At 39.8% G+C, this 14,229-nt stretch overlaps 2 protein-coding genes across 5 annotated transcripts in view; one reads left to right on the plus strand and one right to left on the minus strand.

The window, feature by feature from the left end:
- scn5lab (sodium channel, voltage gated, type V-like, alpha b) overlaps positions 1 to 2,320 on the minus strand; it is a 100,944-nt gene extending 98,624 nt beyond the window's left edge. The window contains exon 1 of the mRNA XM_076971290.1: positions 1,795 to 2,320. The gene's annotated coding sequence lies outside the window, so the exon portion shown is untranslated. The remainder of the gene's footprint in view (positions 1 to 1,794) is intronic.
- Positions 2,321 to 4,058: 1,738 nt separating this feature from the next.
- On the plus strand, positions 4,059 to 14,194 carry wdr48a (WD repeat domain 48a). Of its 4 annotated transcripts, none has more exons than XM_076971292.1 (19): positions 4,059 to 4,173; positions 6,576 to 6,722; positions 6,974 to 7,052; positions 7,225 to 7,307; positions 7,502 to 7,631; positions 7,764 to 7,852; positions 8,004 to 8,105; positions 8,296 to 8,520; positions 8,879 to 8,953; positions 9,346 to 9,448; positions 9,953 to 10,050; positions 10,127 to 10,234; positions 10,400 to 10,496; positions 10,775 to 10,867; positions 10,986 to 11,091; positions 11,202 to 11,289; positions 11,509 to 11,585; positions 11,977 to 12,166; positions 12,833 to 14,194. In XM_076971292.1, exons 1-19 carry the CDS (start codon positions 4,126 to 4,128, stop codon positions 12,926 to 12,928), a joined length of 2,034 nt encoding a protein of 677 aa, XP_076827407.1. In that variant the 5' UTR covers positions 4,059 to 4,125; the 3' UTR covers positions 12,929 to 14,194. The 4 variants fall into 4 exon arrangements, with proteins under 4 accessions (XP_076827407.1, XP_076827408.1, XP_076827409.1 ...); XM_076971293.1 differs by having other exon boundaries at positions 6,977 to 7,052; XM_076971294.1 differs by having other exon boundaries at positions 6,576 to 6,716.
- Positions 14,195 to 14,229: the final 35 nt, after the last annotated feature.

Consider the following 14,229-nt stretch of genomic DNA (forward strand, 5'->3'; position numbering starts at 1 on the left):
CATTCACAAATAGTTTACATTAGTTTATAGTTTAGTTATTTCAAAAACACATCCAGAAAATTAGACTGAAAGCTAAAAGCTAGTTCATCTGGCAGTAATCACTGCTTCTGAATGTGTGTGTTAGCCCACACTGACAGATTCATGCTGATGATTAATATTGTTTAATTAATGTTGTTTAAGGGTCTGTCTGGTCTTTACAGTAGATAACAAATATGGGATGTGAAGCCGTCCCTAGTGTCAATAAATCAGATATTGACCATGATGATTTATGATGCTATTTTTAACATAGTTAGAAGATCACTGTATTACCGTATCACTGCAGCCTGATATCAATATTATATAGACTTTATCACACAGTAGGTAAAACTCAAACAATGTCCTCTCACTAACCCCACTCAGATTCACATCCTCCTCCTCTTCATGCTTTCTCTCTCTCTCTCTCTCTCTCTCTCTCTTTCTCTCTCTCTTTCTCTCTCTCTATCTCTCTCTCAGATAGAAATATAGAAATATGTTATGCAGTATATTATCTGAACCTTCTTAGGCTTTTCAAGATTCATTGCCAGTTGATCCACAGTACAAAACACAATATATCATTCTGTGTCTTACGGTTATTTGTTGCCCACGCAGGTGGAACTCAAAAGTCAGCACAGAGGCCTCTAGAATGTACATGGTTGGATAGGCTTTAACCTTTTCACAGGGAAGCTGTTCTCAAACAGCTTATTCCTTCTTAAGGCTTTTCAAATACACTATTGGACAATATACCATAATAAAGTTGTTTATGTTGTTACTTGAATAAATGTTCCATTGCTGCCGAGAATAAATCACAACTAAATATGAAATATCAGGTCATCCTATGAAATACTTCACACGACACTTCGACTGGCCTGATTTCCCCCCTTATTTTCTCCACAGCACTCTAATTCACAGTCAACTGTAGCCTCGCAATTTCTTGTCTTTCAGGACCTTGGACAAGAGTGCAAGGATCTGCGACGCCGTGTGAAATCCGTGTAGCTTCTGCGACCTCTTCAATTTTAAAGGTCAGTTACTAGGGAAAGTGGCTCTCTCGTGCATTGAATAAATAAAGCATCGTCCTGCATCTCTAGTGTCGATACTTTAGTCAGTACAGTTGAGACACCTGTTAAGCGTGCAAAAAACGCAGCTATTATAATGGATACAATGGATATAATAGATACAAGCACAAAACGAACGACTTAATAACGTGTGCGTGTGTGATAATGCATATTTCACTTAAAATGACTTAAATTAAAATTAAAAGGAAGTTAAATGGCAAACATGCTATGTTGGTTAACACCGCAATAAGATGTCTGTAAACAGTTACCCCTCCACAGATACTTATGCAAGCAATACAATCAACTGTGAAGTGGAACTAAACATACTAAACATGATTGCCGAAAATAGGACGTAATCATTTTGATTGCCGTGATTTTTCCACGTTGACGAGATTTGAGACTTCTTACCTTTTTAGCCTTCACTTAAGTTAAGGTAACCTTGCAACGTTATAACGTATATTACCCCTAGTTCATCCAACTTCTAGAAATTTTCTTTGTCCATATTGCTTAAGTTAGGAAAGGTGAAATAATCACTATATAGCTATGATTTTCGCTTTATTATTACAAAAGAAATCAGTTAAGAAAATGACTCATTACTATTAAGGAAAACTTTGTGAATATTTACATTTATGAAATAGCTTATATTTACAATTGCTATAAAACGCGCCAGGGAATGTTCCAGATTTAGATTCAAAAGGCAGGGAGCTGATCGACGTGTACTTACATGTGAAACTTCTTTTATTAACAGCTTTGTATCCAAAGCGGGCCTTATATTTAAATGACTTCCGACATTTCCACAGTGCTGTAGAAAAATCCAAAGAAGTCCAAGTGCATGTCGACCCCTCTTCTGAAATTCATTCCGTCAAAAAAAATAGCCTCTTATAAGGTGCTGAGTTGCTGAACCAAGTTCTTCTCTCAGTTCGAATCGCATCGGTCAGGCAAAAAACTGGACCAGGCTAAAATCCGCTCTGTGTGGCATATTGCTGCCTCTGAAGAGGCTACCTTTGTTGCACTTGTGCCATTTGTCCTGTTTGTAAATCCCAAAAATTATAAAGACTCCGACATATTAAGTTATGATTATCTAAAACAGACTGTCTTCGTAAATAAAACCACTTTACGCGATCTTTTTAACAGCAGGTAATTAGTCCAAGGAGCGACTTATTGAGAGCGTCGGTGTATCGCAGGCGCTTATGAGGAACTGAACGTTTGCCAGTCCCCGGCTAAGCTTCTCCGAAAACGCATCCGAACCATTTGATTGCCCTTGAGGAGCGAAGTGAGGAAGTCAGATGTTCCGTGGTGACGCCTACTGGGTTTCACCGCTCTTTACGCACAAGGCGCGCTGCTTCGCTTTTAGAAAGTTTTATCTGAGAAAATCACGGCTGGAGGTTTCAGAGTTGCATGCACTGTTAAACAATGTTAGTGGACACGTACATTGCATTACTATCTAGTACACGTTTTTTAATTCAATAATTGAATCTTGTGGCATATGAGAAACTGCTTTAAAATCGTTGTAGCCTATAGAGGCTGTTTTCTGCAGAAATTAGATGGAAATGCAATTATTTTATGTTTCAAATATATAAACGAATGACATCGACGTCGTTCAGTCATGTTTTAGAATTATACGATCTCTGCTCTGAACAACACATTTTCGTTGTTTTGGTTGTGTGAAATAGGCTAAAGCTTGCCATCAGCTGAGATTTGCTTATAAACTATCATATAACAATGATTGTAATAGATAATTTATCACATTTCTTATCGAAACCCTGGGATGTTTTATATTTCTGCATACATATACTCATGTTATTTTTGTAACAGAATGTTATCACTACAAGTGTGATACATTGAGCTCAACTCAATATTTCTGCGATCCATGTAGAGTCTGCTGAGGGTTTCCCCAGAACCACTCTAAAACATGAACGTGCAACCCCCTCTGTCGACGGACCTAAGAGCTTGTTTCTGTCTAAGATGCCTTTTAAAATCTAACATATATTACCTTTTAAAAAAATCTAACATATATTATCTAACACATATACCTTTTCGATCTCTAAATTCATGCAGAAAACGAATACTCTCTTTAGTTTAAAAAAACAAACAAACAAAAACTGAAGCACAATTATAATGGCTGCCTTTTGGGCCAGGGCAGTGGTGTTAGAATTTTCTACATAATAAATGCTTTCAGAGACTGTTGGGGTGGGTATGCTGAGCTAACTTTTATTCCAAATGGGCTTGTTCCTTGATTCTCATTTGAATAGCCTGGATATTGTCATAGACTCTGGTTCCAAGTTGATCTCTCAGTGGATATACTGCTTCATTTGAATTCATTGAACTAGTTAATTAAAGTTCATAGGCATGTGATAGCCTATCTATTTTGGGAAATCAAATGTCTTAAGTTGGAGCTCTAACGCATGCTGGAGTTATTCTTGTTTTGGTTCCGTCTGGATTCTGGTGTGTATCAGAGGTATACTCAATCTCTCAAATAAAACTGAAGTGCAGGATATGTACAAATCTCTGGCTGCAGTCTCAGATGACATGTTTTTCAAGACAAGATTCAGACATTAACTGTCACACGTCACACAGGAACACATCAAATTCACACAAAATTATTGTTTAAAGTGTACATTTTGACACAAAATTGTCTGCAGGATAACCAAAATAATCCATTAGTGCTAAAACAAAGATTTTAAACAATGCTTGAGAGCTTTAAATAGTCCTAGTTTATATCCTGACCTTTCTTTGAATATAATGTCATTGATCATTTTAATAACAATTTTGATTTACTTTTTTTATCCTGTTAATTTGTGCTTTTCTAAAATGCTATGGAGTCATTTCATCATATAATTTTTTTACCTAGCATATATTCTAGTTTACACATTAACATATCCCAGAAATAAAGAAACATACAGCCAACACAATACTACTTCATAGCTCTCTGTGTACAAGAAACACAGTCCTCCTAAAACCACGGCAACCCGGCGCTCTCGGAGATCGCGAACGTCTTCGGCAGTTTCCGCCCTTTTCCGCCGCGTGGAAGTGACGTTGTGCGTCAACATGTAAGATGGCGACCCATCACAGGCAGAATGCTGCTGGGCGCAGGAAAGTGCAGGTAAATTTCCACCTTCGTGCCGTTCATTTAACATCCGCGTCATTGAGATGTTACTGGTGTTTATCCGGCGCTCCCCCGTGTACGTTGTTTCCACCTTGCACGTGTAAATAAACGTTTTGTTTTATTATTTTAAAAAGCTGTGTGTCATGTAGAGGGCTAGGTCGGTTGGTTCATAAGTAACCCAGCTAGCTAGCGAGGTGGCTCTGTCAGCCAGTATGATTCATGCCGCTAATTTTAATGTCTGGTAAGCCTGTTTGTCCAGATGTCATTTTATTTTTTTATAAAATACGCATATTGTTGTCACTGTAGTAGCAACACAGCACACATATTACCGTTCGTCTTGTAAAGATGTGTATTTGATCGCCCCCACCCCGCTTAACACGCACAGCTGGCTCACATATGACCTGAGTGCTGATTAACTATCCAGGTAGTGTCTATATTTAACATAGATTATTGGTGTTGTACTATAGTAGCTATTTTTTTGTTTTGCGAAGCTCTTTTGCCTTTCGACAGGCGACTGTTAATGTAAATATAAAATGCCAGACTAGCTAGGCTAAGCTGTGCTATGTTGTGCTAGTTAACGCAGCTGGTTTGAAACTTGTCCGTGTTGCGCTTTTGGTCTCCTTGATCACATTTAGAGTTACTTTTAGAGTAACACCGCTCCTCTTTTCTAACGGAATTTGTTCCGCTATATAAATATTTGAGCGAGGGGTTTAATCAGATATGTTTGGGGAAATATATTTAAATTGTTCTCTCCAGAACCTCGGCTTGGTTGTAATTAACATGCAGAGTGGCATATCACCTTCTTGCTAAGGACTGGGACTTTTATTCTGTATTCTGTCCGTTGTGGAACATTTGGGCCTAATCGAATAATGGCAGGAGAGCAGGTCTAAGCAGTCATCTTGTGCAACTAGCTATGTTATGATTGTTTTACTTCATTAAGTGTGAATAGCCATTTCCATTTGGGTTTTCCCTGTGTATTCTGACACATGGTGAATGGAAATCAATTTATGTGCATTGCTGTGCATATTAAATTAACCCTACAGGTTAACACTTGATCCTCTGTCTCAGAGGTAGTTTTTGACCTATAGGCTACGCTGTCTGTAGCCTCACGGCACTGAGCAAAATCTTGAGGCTGCTGTCTTACTGGTGGAAGCTGTTGTCTTGCAGTTTTTAACTTTAGAAATTACACTGTATATATACATATCAGTGTTTGATTTGATTTGTTGTTTTTATGAAACTGGATGTTTACTAGTGTAAGGGGGGTTATCATTTTGGAATGATGTTTATACCATTCAATATGCCTTGAATTGAAAGCAATCATTGACTTTAACAACTGCTTGGGCCATTTACTGCTGTTGGTGGCTGACACATGTCCGTGCTTAATAACATTTTAGGATGGGGTTATAGGACTCATGAGGTTTCACATTTTTTTTCTTTTGTCCAAAGATGCTGCTTTTAGGTTATGCGGTTTGTATTAGCTTGTAAATCTGTGTGCTTGCTTTGCATACAAATGATTATCAGCCCCTTTTACTTTTCTCATGTTTAGACTGGACTAGTTCACATTTGTAGACTATCAACTATAGTATTGGGTGTCTTTATCACTGTTGCTGCATTTCATCTTGCGACCACTGTTACTTGTTGACAGTGCAGTTTGTGTCAGGTTTGACGTGTGTTATGATTGTCCACAGGGCCAGCGCCACGGGGGGGGGGGGGGCGAATGGGGGCGTCGCCCCCTCAGTTGAGGTGTCCCGCCCCCTCAATGTAAATAATAAGACCCATTTATTTTACAACAATCGCTACATGGCGCCCCCTCGGCCGCTCATAAATCGTTACACGGCATCCCCCGCTCAACAACTTACGTTCGCCACAACCCCCCCCCCCCCCCCCCCTTCTAAACAAATTACGTTCGCCCCCCCCGAAATTTTCTGACGCCCCCTCACTGTATATGTTCTGGCGCCGGCCCTGATTGTACACACTGTTATTCTTCACAAAAAGATTGTTTCAGCCATTATTACACATTGGCTACCAGCTATTGTTTCCCTTTGGAGTAATTATTGTGCTTTTATTTAGCTCATATTGTAGGGCTAATTAGCTAACAATTATATAGCTAATACATACTGTTAATTGACTTTCTCATTCTGGGTTTCTGTTATTATAATATATAGACAATATGTACATGTCTTTGAAATGGGATATGGAACTAAGTGTCAGATCCAAATATGTTGGTTTGAGTCTAAACAAGAGCTGTGGTGATGCTGGATTTCATCAACTCTGCAGTGCTAACATCTTGTTAGACGTACTGTTTTGTGAAACTGAGGCATACGTTTGAAGAAAATAAACCCCTTATAATTTAAATATTTGCTTGGAAAAAACCAAAGCTCATAATTTGTGTACTTCAGGTCTCCTATGTGATCAGAGATGAAGTGGAGAAGTACAACCGTAATGGAGTTAATGCTCTCCAGCTGGACCCAGCCCTCAACAGGCTCTTCACAGCTGGGCGAGACTCCATCATCAGGATCTGGACCGTCAGTCAGCACAAGGTTTCTGTCAGTCACACACTCCATCAGTTAATCATTTGGCAAAACTGTTCACTGTTTAAAGGCTAAACAAATGCATGATGTTTGAGACAAGGGGAATTAAAGCAAACAAAAGTGTTTCCTCGGTGTACAATGTCAGATTCATAATTAGTTAGCAATGAACTGAAATGCAAGCACCTCCGTTACTGATTTTTATTTTTTGGTAAATATATAATTACCTGCTAATTCAAATGCTCATATTGATGTCGTTTGGTTTGCAGCAGGACCCCTACATAGCATCAATGGAACATCACACAGACTGGGTCAATGACATTGTCCTTTGCTGCAATGGTAAAACATGTAAGTGTGATTTAAAAGCCACAGTTGGTTAGTGCATGGGTGACAATGTATTGAACACCTTAATAATATATTGTTAAAAATGAGAGGATATGTGTATCAGCAACATCATCACAAATGGGAATAATGGTTAGTATACCCTTTAATCCCTATTAAAAATTAATTCTGCTTCTAGTGATCTCTGCTTCATCAGACACCACAGTGAAAGTCTGGAATGCACATAAGGGATTTTGTATGTCGACATTGCGAACACATAAGGTAATTACAGTGAGTCTGTTTCCCAGAGGATCTGTGGACATGCCTAATGAAAGAATTTTCAGGTCAAATAGTTCATTAGCTATTTTTATTTAAGGGAAATTAAAATGCAAAATGAATGTATAGTGTGGAACTGGAATGCCTCTTTTAGAGAACACTGACAACTGTGATTGATAGGTGTTTCTCTTTCCTCACAGGACTATGTTAAAGCCTTAGCATATGCTAAAGACAAAGAGCTAGTAGCCTCAGCAGGGCTGGACAGACAGATCTTCTTATGGGATGTGAACACACTGACAGCACTGACTGCGTCCAATAATACCGTTACAAGTGAGTGCTGCCTATTGCCATGCAGTATAGTTTTGTATAGCTGATGTTTGCCTCTGTGACTTAATCACATTTTTTATTAATGCAGTAAGTGAATTAAAATGAACTTTAACTATGCTTTATGTTACCCTGCAGCATCCTCTCTTAGTGGCAACAAGGATTCAATCTACAGCCTGGCTATGAATCAGATGGGGACCGTAATAGTGTCTGGGTCAACTGAGAAGGTATTGCCCCAACTAGTTTTCCCCTCCTTGCTAGTGAAATTGTATTTGCTTTATTTTAAAGAAGTTATTCATTTATGTTGAGTTGGATGGGCTCCTGGAGGTTCTCCTGGATGGGCTCTTTTGTATTAATGGAGGGTTCTTTTCATGGCAGGTTTTAAGAGTGTGGGACCCTCGCACTTGTGCTAAGCTAATGAAGCTGAAAGGACACACAGATAATGTCAAATCACTGCTGCTCAACAGAGATGGCACCCAGGTGACGCATGATGCCTCATCTTTTAATTACAGTGTCTAGACATAGGGATGCGTTTACCTGTTTCACAGTTCATGTATTCTGGGGGAAAAATCTGTTTCACTAAGCACAAAGAAACTGCATTCTAAGTTGTTTCGGTAGATTAGTAAAATTATTTCTCATGCTCTCTTGTGGGTGTCTTTTGTCTGTTCAGTGTCTCTCGGGAAGTTCAGATGGGACTATCCGCCTGTGGTCGCTCGGCCAGCAAAGGTGTATAGCCACGTACCGTGTTCACGATGAAGGTGTGTGGGCACTGCAGGTGAACGAGGCCTTCACGCATGTATACTCTGGAGGCCGGGACCGGAAGATTTACTGCACAGACCTGCGCAATCCCGACATACGTGTGCTTATTTGTGAAGAGAAAGCTCCTGTCCTCAAGGTACAATCTGGGAAATGAAGTTTTTTCCCTATACAGCACCATCCCCCTCACATAAACCTGCATAAACTTGGGACCAAGTTTCTATTTGTGATACAATATCTTTGTGATGAGCCAAGCCTAGAAAACCCAGTATTGTTTATTGAAGATATGCTTACATAAGCGCACAATCTATACTGACGTAATCATTGAACCCACAGCCAGGCTCAGAGAGCTTATGGACCTTAAATTGCAGTTGGCAGTGAATGACATACCTAATTAGCTAGGCAGTAGAAAACAACTGTGGAGAGTAGTGTGAAGAAGTGTGTCTGAGTGGGGAGGTGGAAGTAAAGTTGCTGAATGTATGTTTGGTCCTGCACAGATGGAGTTGGACAGGTCTGCGGACCCACCATCAGCCATCTGGGTCTCCACCACAAAGTCAACTGTGAACAAATGGGTGAGCACAGCACCCGTCCACAGCGAGGCCACCTGGGCCGGCTGTTCCCTGACGGATCGTAGAAACATACCCACCTAAGCTCGAAGAACTTGTCTTGCCCTTTTGTTTTACATTTATATTTAAAGTCCTACTGAATGGTGACCCTGTTGTCTAATGAACAATGATGGACTATCGTGAATTGGGCAGTTAAAGGAAGATTGTCGGTTACCTTTAGTTGTCTCTCAGGAAAACAGGCTTGTAGGCCTGCAATGCTGCACTGTGGGCCAGTAATTTACATTCATCATAAACTGACTTGCATACAAAATGCATGAAATCTCAGCATAATTGGTTTTTTTTATAAATCTGAGTCATATAAGTTCAGCCTAAATTTCTTTTATATCTTTCACCTGCAGTCTTTAAAGGGCATTCATAATTTCCGAGCATCTGGGGATTATGACAATGACTGCAGCACTCCTTTGACCCCACTGTGCACACAACCTGATCAGGTCATTAAAGGTAAGCACATTACTCGTAATCCTGTATGCAGAAATACATATTAGACATGATTATGTACAGAGTCTCCTAAGATTGGACTAGGTCCACCAGTCTGATGTGCTATGCTGTTGGTACAAGTGGGAGTCACTTTAGTGTTTCACCTAAATAGTAATACAAGATGTTTAGCTCATTAAGATATTTATGTTAACCTTTAATACACATTTCTGGCCTGTGAATGTTTGCCATCATGTTTTTCTTTAAGCATGTATTTTTTTTTAACATTTACATGTTGAATTATTTAATCCAATGCTCTGTAATTATTTAGACACTTCAAACCATGTTAAGTGACCAAAGCTTTAAATGGAGTTATAGCCAACATCTGTATGCCATTATTCCAATGTTAGGCTGCTACGGCAAATTGAGATTCTTACAAAGATTATGCTTCTCCCATTCAGTCACAGTTTCTCTTGCATGAGTTTCCAGAGTGCTGTCTGGTTGAATGGTGCATTTTCTTTTGTTCTCTAGGTGGAGCGAGCATAGTTCAATGCAACATTCTGAATGACAAGAGACACATTCTCACCAAAGACACCAACAACAATATAGCATACTGGGATGTGCTCAAGGTGCTTGTTCTGTCCATGTCACGTTTGCATCCCGCCAGTGATGTGAGCTGTTACTCAATCTGTACTCCTTCTGCAGGCATGTAAAATAGATGATTTGGGTAAGATGGAGTTTGATGAGGAGATCAAGAAACGCTTCAAGATGGTTTATGTGCCTAACTGGTTCTCAGTGGATCTTAAAACAGGGGTGAGAGAAGGCTCTTAGATTTTTTTTTATCTACCTAATAATCAGTGGTGTTTTATGAAATGATGAGAATTTAGACTCTTTACTGAATGCGTGTTGAGGCTTAAATAACAGTCCATGTAAATCGTTGCCTGTTTTAGTCATGTGAATGTATTTCTTGGTTAACAGATGCTGACCATTACACTTGATGAGAGTGACTGCTTTGCTGCTTGGGTCTCGGCCAAAGATGCTGGATTCACCAGTCCTGATGGATCAGATCCAAAGTGTAAGTGCAGTACCCTCTGATAATTGTCTTTAAGGAAATACAGAAATCAGCGCTGTAACACTGTCATCACCTACCCACTTATCTCCGTTCTTGGGCAAGGTGTTAAATATTTATGTGCTGCATGTGCGGCACAGTATGGTGGACATGACCTCTGACTCCTCAGCCTGACCATGGATGTCAGGATTCATATCACACATGAGATGAAAAAGATGTCTGTGTCCCAAACATTCTTTTAAAGATTGAAGAGCTGTTCATGAATACTGTTATGCCTGCTGTAGTGAATCTTGGTGGGTTGCTGCTACAAGCCCTGTTGGAGTATTGGCCCAGAACACACAGCAGCCCCATGGACGAAGAAACGGAGCTGAACCACGGTAAGAAGTTACACCATCACTGCTGATAGCTCCTCCGTTCTGCCACACATCCTCTTTGGATTATAATTCCACATAATGGGAATTGTGTAATGGGAAGTGTGCATTTATGTTGCTTTAGTGAATGGGGAACATGACAGCAGGGTACAGAAGGGAAATGGTTATTTCCAAGTGCCGCCTCACACCCCGGTCATCTTTGGTGAGGCAGGAGGAAGGACCCTCTTCAGGTGTGTGTGTCTCACCAACTGTATGAGTTTATTTGAGCGATCATGCTCGACAACACTACATGTACCACAAGCATCGGCATCTCTGTAATGGCAATGTTTGGTGCATGCAGGTTGTTGTGTCGAGACTCTGGAGGCGAGACTGAGTCCATGCTGCTGAACGAGACTGTCCCGCAGTGGGTGATTGACATCACGGTAGATGTGAGTGCGAATTGCCATCCAGACCAATCTTAGAGTCTTTACACCGTTTGATCAAGTAAAGACTTAGTCTCAGATAAATGCAAGCAGGGCTTGTAAGTATTGGGTGATTTTGGTAACTTTTGTAACAGTAAAATGCAAAATCAGCATTGAAATGAATTGCACAGTTCTACACTATTGTATACAACTATAATGAACTATTTTCTGCTTTCCTTTGTGCAGAAAAACATGCCCAAATTCAACAAAATCCCATTCTACCTGCAGCCCCACTCTTCATCGGGGGCCAAGACATTAAAGAAGTAGGTCACTTAACCCACCGAACTCAGGATGTATCACTGAACTCAACATAGTCAGATTGCTACTCCTTATATTGACATTTGTGGAGTACAAAACCACAGCAAGCATGTAAGACGATTTGGCTATTTGTTTCTAATAAAAACGTCACACAAGTTAAGTTAAACTGTTCTAAGTGTAATGGGTCTGCACCTCCAAGCATTTCTGTACCATGTTTCTTGGAGAGTGTTGCATTATTTGAAACTATTGACCACTGCGTGCTTCAGTGCTTCCCAAGGAGAATCCTCTGCACTGGCTTGTGGCCAGACACCTAACCGAATCTGACTTTAAGACTTAGCAACTGGTGTTCTTAAATATTGTTCACTCTTAAGTGTGCACTTCTGTGGAAATGTTTAGGGACCGTCTGTCAGCAAGTGACATGCTCCAGGTGAGGAAGGTGATGGAACACGTTTATGAAAAAATCATTAACCTGGACAGCGAGTCCCAGACGGGCAGCTCGACAGGAGAGAAACCCAGTGAGCAGAAAGAGGAGGACGACGTGGCCGTGCAGGCAGAGGAGAAGATTGAACTGCTCTGTCAGGACCAGGTAAAACCTCCTATCACCATCAGAAAGCGAGGTCTTCACAGGCCAGTCCCACATAAAAAAAAAAAAAAAAACACAAAACACTGCAACCAATTTTGAGTGCGGTTTGGATCCAGAATTCAGTTGCAAGGTTTTCTGTGCCTTCTTTTATTTATATACCTGGCATTGGTTCTCTCACTGTCATGAAATCATGAACATGGATGGCATTAAATTAAAAGTATTTTTTATGTTTGGCTAGAATGGCAAAAACCCAATGGGTAGAACTCGAGAACAAAAAATGAGTTCTAACAATTTCCAGAGTTCCTCTATAGCTCATGTTTTCTCCCCTCGTTCTACACAACAAGATTGTCACATCCAGCCCCTCCCTGTTATCTGCTGCTTCTGCCCTACACTCTTGCATCTTCAGTAAGGAAGAGCTAGCTTTCGAACACAAAGCAGAAATTGAACACCGGCCCAAGCGTTGTGTATTTTATTTGTTCATCACATACCAGAGTGAGGTCTAAACTTTCTGTATTTATAGTATGGTTTAATATTGTATTTCTTTTAATGTCCCTTGCTTTGGTGGTACTAAAATCGACTGTCAGACTTGTGAAGCCCTCTTAACAGTAATCAGATTTGTTACTCAAAACCCAGATTTCTGTAACAGTTATTTTCAACTTTCTCTGAAAGGTCCTGGATCCCAACATGGATCTGCGAACTGTAAAGCATTTCATTTGGAAGAGTGGCGGTGACCTAACACTTCACTACAGACAGAAGTCCACGTGAGGGGGTGTAGCCCTTCATACATCTGTCAATATTTTCATTTGTGAGCATGGTTATGGACCTTCAAACTCGTGCACTGAATGGTTTTCTGGGTCATGTTTTATGCTTTACACAAACACACAATTGTACTGCTCCTTTGTGTCTTCTGTGAACCCACCAGGACTCTGCAAGCCATAATTCTTATCAATGAAGATCTTGCAGGATCAACCAGGTTTAAGCTGACAGTTTTTGTTTTCTTTTCTTGTCTGTTTTGTTTTTTTTAACTTTGTTTTGTTTCTTTGATATTGGGAGAGAAGAGTGTGGTAGAAATGGTATCTGCAGTGAATGGTGAACTAACTAGAAAGAATGCAAAGAGAGGTGTGAATGTTTTTTAATTTCATGCTCATTTAACAGGCCACACCACGTTTAATTGAGTTTTAGTGACTTTTTGTGCTCAGTCTTTGTCTTGGTACATACCATTTTGGACAAAACCTTTTTTTTTGTGGTGTGAGTGACAGAGTTCATATATTTTGTCTCCACCCTTGTACATTCCAGAGGTGTTTGTTGGCAGTGACCTTTTAATCCTTCTTATTGTATGTATGGACAAAGGTAAATCAAATTGAATAAACAGCAAAGTGGAATTGGTTTAAAAATTAAGTATTTCACTGTATGTAAGGGAGTGCTGCTTTTACTAACTTCCACGTTTGGTTTGGAAGCATACAGATGCACTGAAGTTTTGGTGAAGCTTCCCAAAAATGATGTGTCCTCACTACTGCTCTGCTGTATTCATTGATGCCACCATTTTGTACATAGATTGTAATTATTTTGTAGCCGGATTTGAGTTGTTCCCTTGATAATCAGGATGTTTTTATTTACTTTTTAAAGCAATTCTGTTATCTTCGAAAAGGTGCTTTTTCATGTGATGTATGATAAATATGATAAAGTGGGCTGTATGGATGAATCTGGCCCCAGACTTGAAGTAATTAGTGAAGGGTCAATAGAGACCATGGTTTAATTTATGAAAGTCGCTGCTAACAGCTTATCCACCCATCAGAGGGCAGAAAAATACAATCCCCCCCCCCCCTTCCCCCCTACTCTTTGGAGGGTTTGTGAGACAAAAGTAATTCTTCATCATTAATGGATATCACTGGATGGCAAAACTCCATTTTTTTAATTTATGCAAAACACGTTGTGCTTTGCAGACTGTTTCAGGCATAACGGAGGTTTTCACAGTGTTATAGAAATGTATTCTATATTTGTTTTTAGTCCAAGATAAGAATTTAAATAAATAAATTACTATACATTAAAACGTTGTCTGTTCTAAT

The sequence above is a fragment of the Brachyhypopomus gauderio genome, chromosome 13 (genome assembly GCF_052324685.1).
Source record: "Brachyhypopomus gauderio isolate BG-103 chromosome 13, BGAUD_0.2, whole genome shotgun sequence".
In the NCBI taxonomy this organism is placed as follows: Eukaryota; Metazoa; Chordata; class Actinopteri; order Gymnotiformes; family Hypopomidae; genus Brachyhypopomus; species Brachyhypopomus gauderio.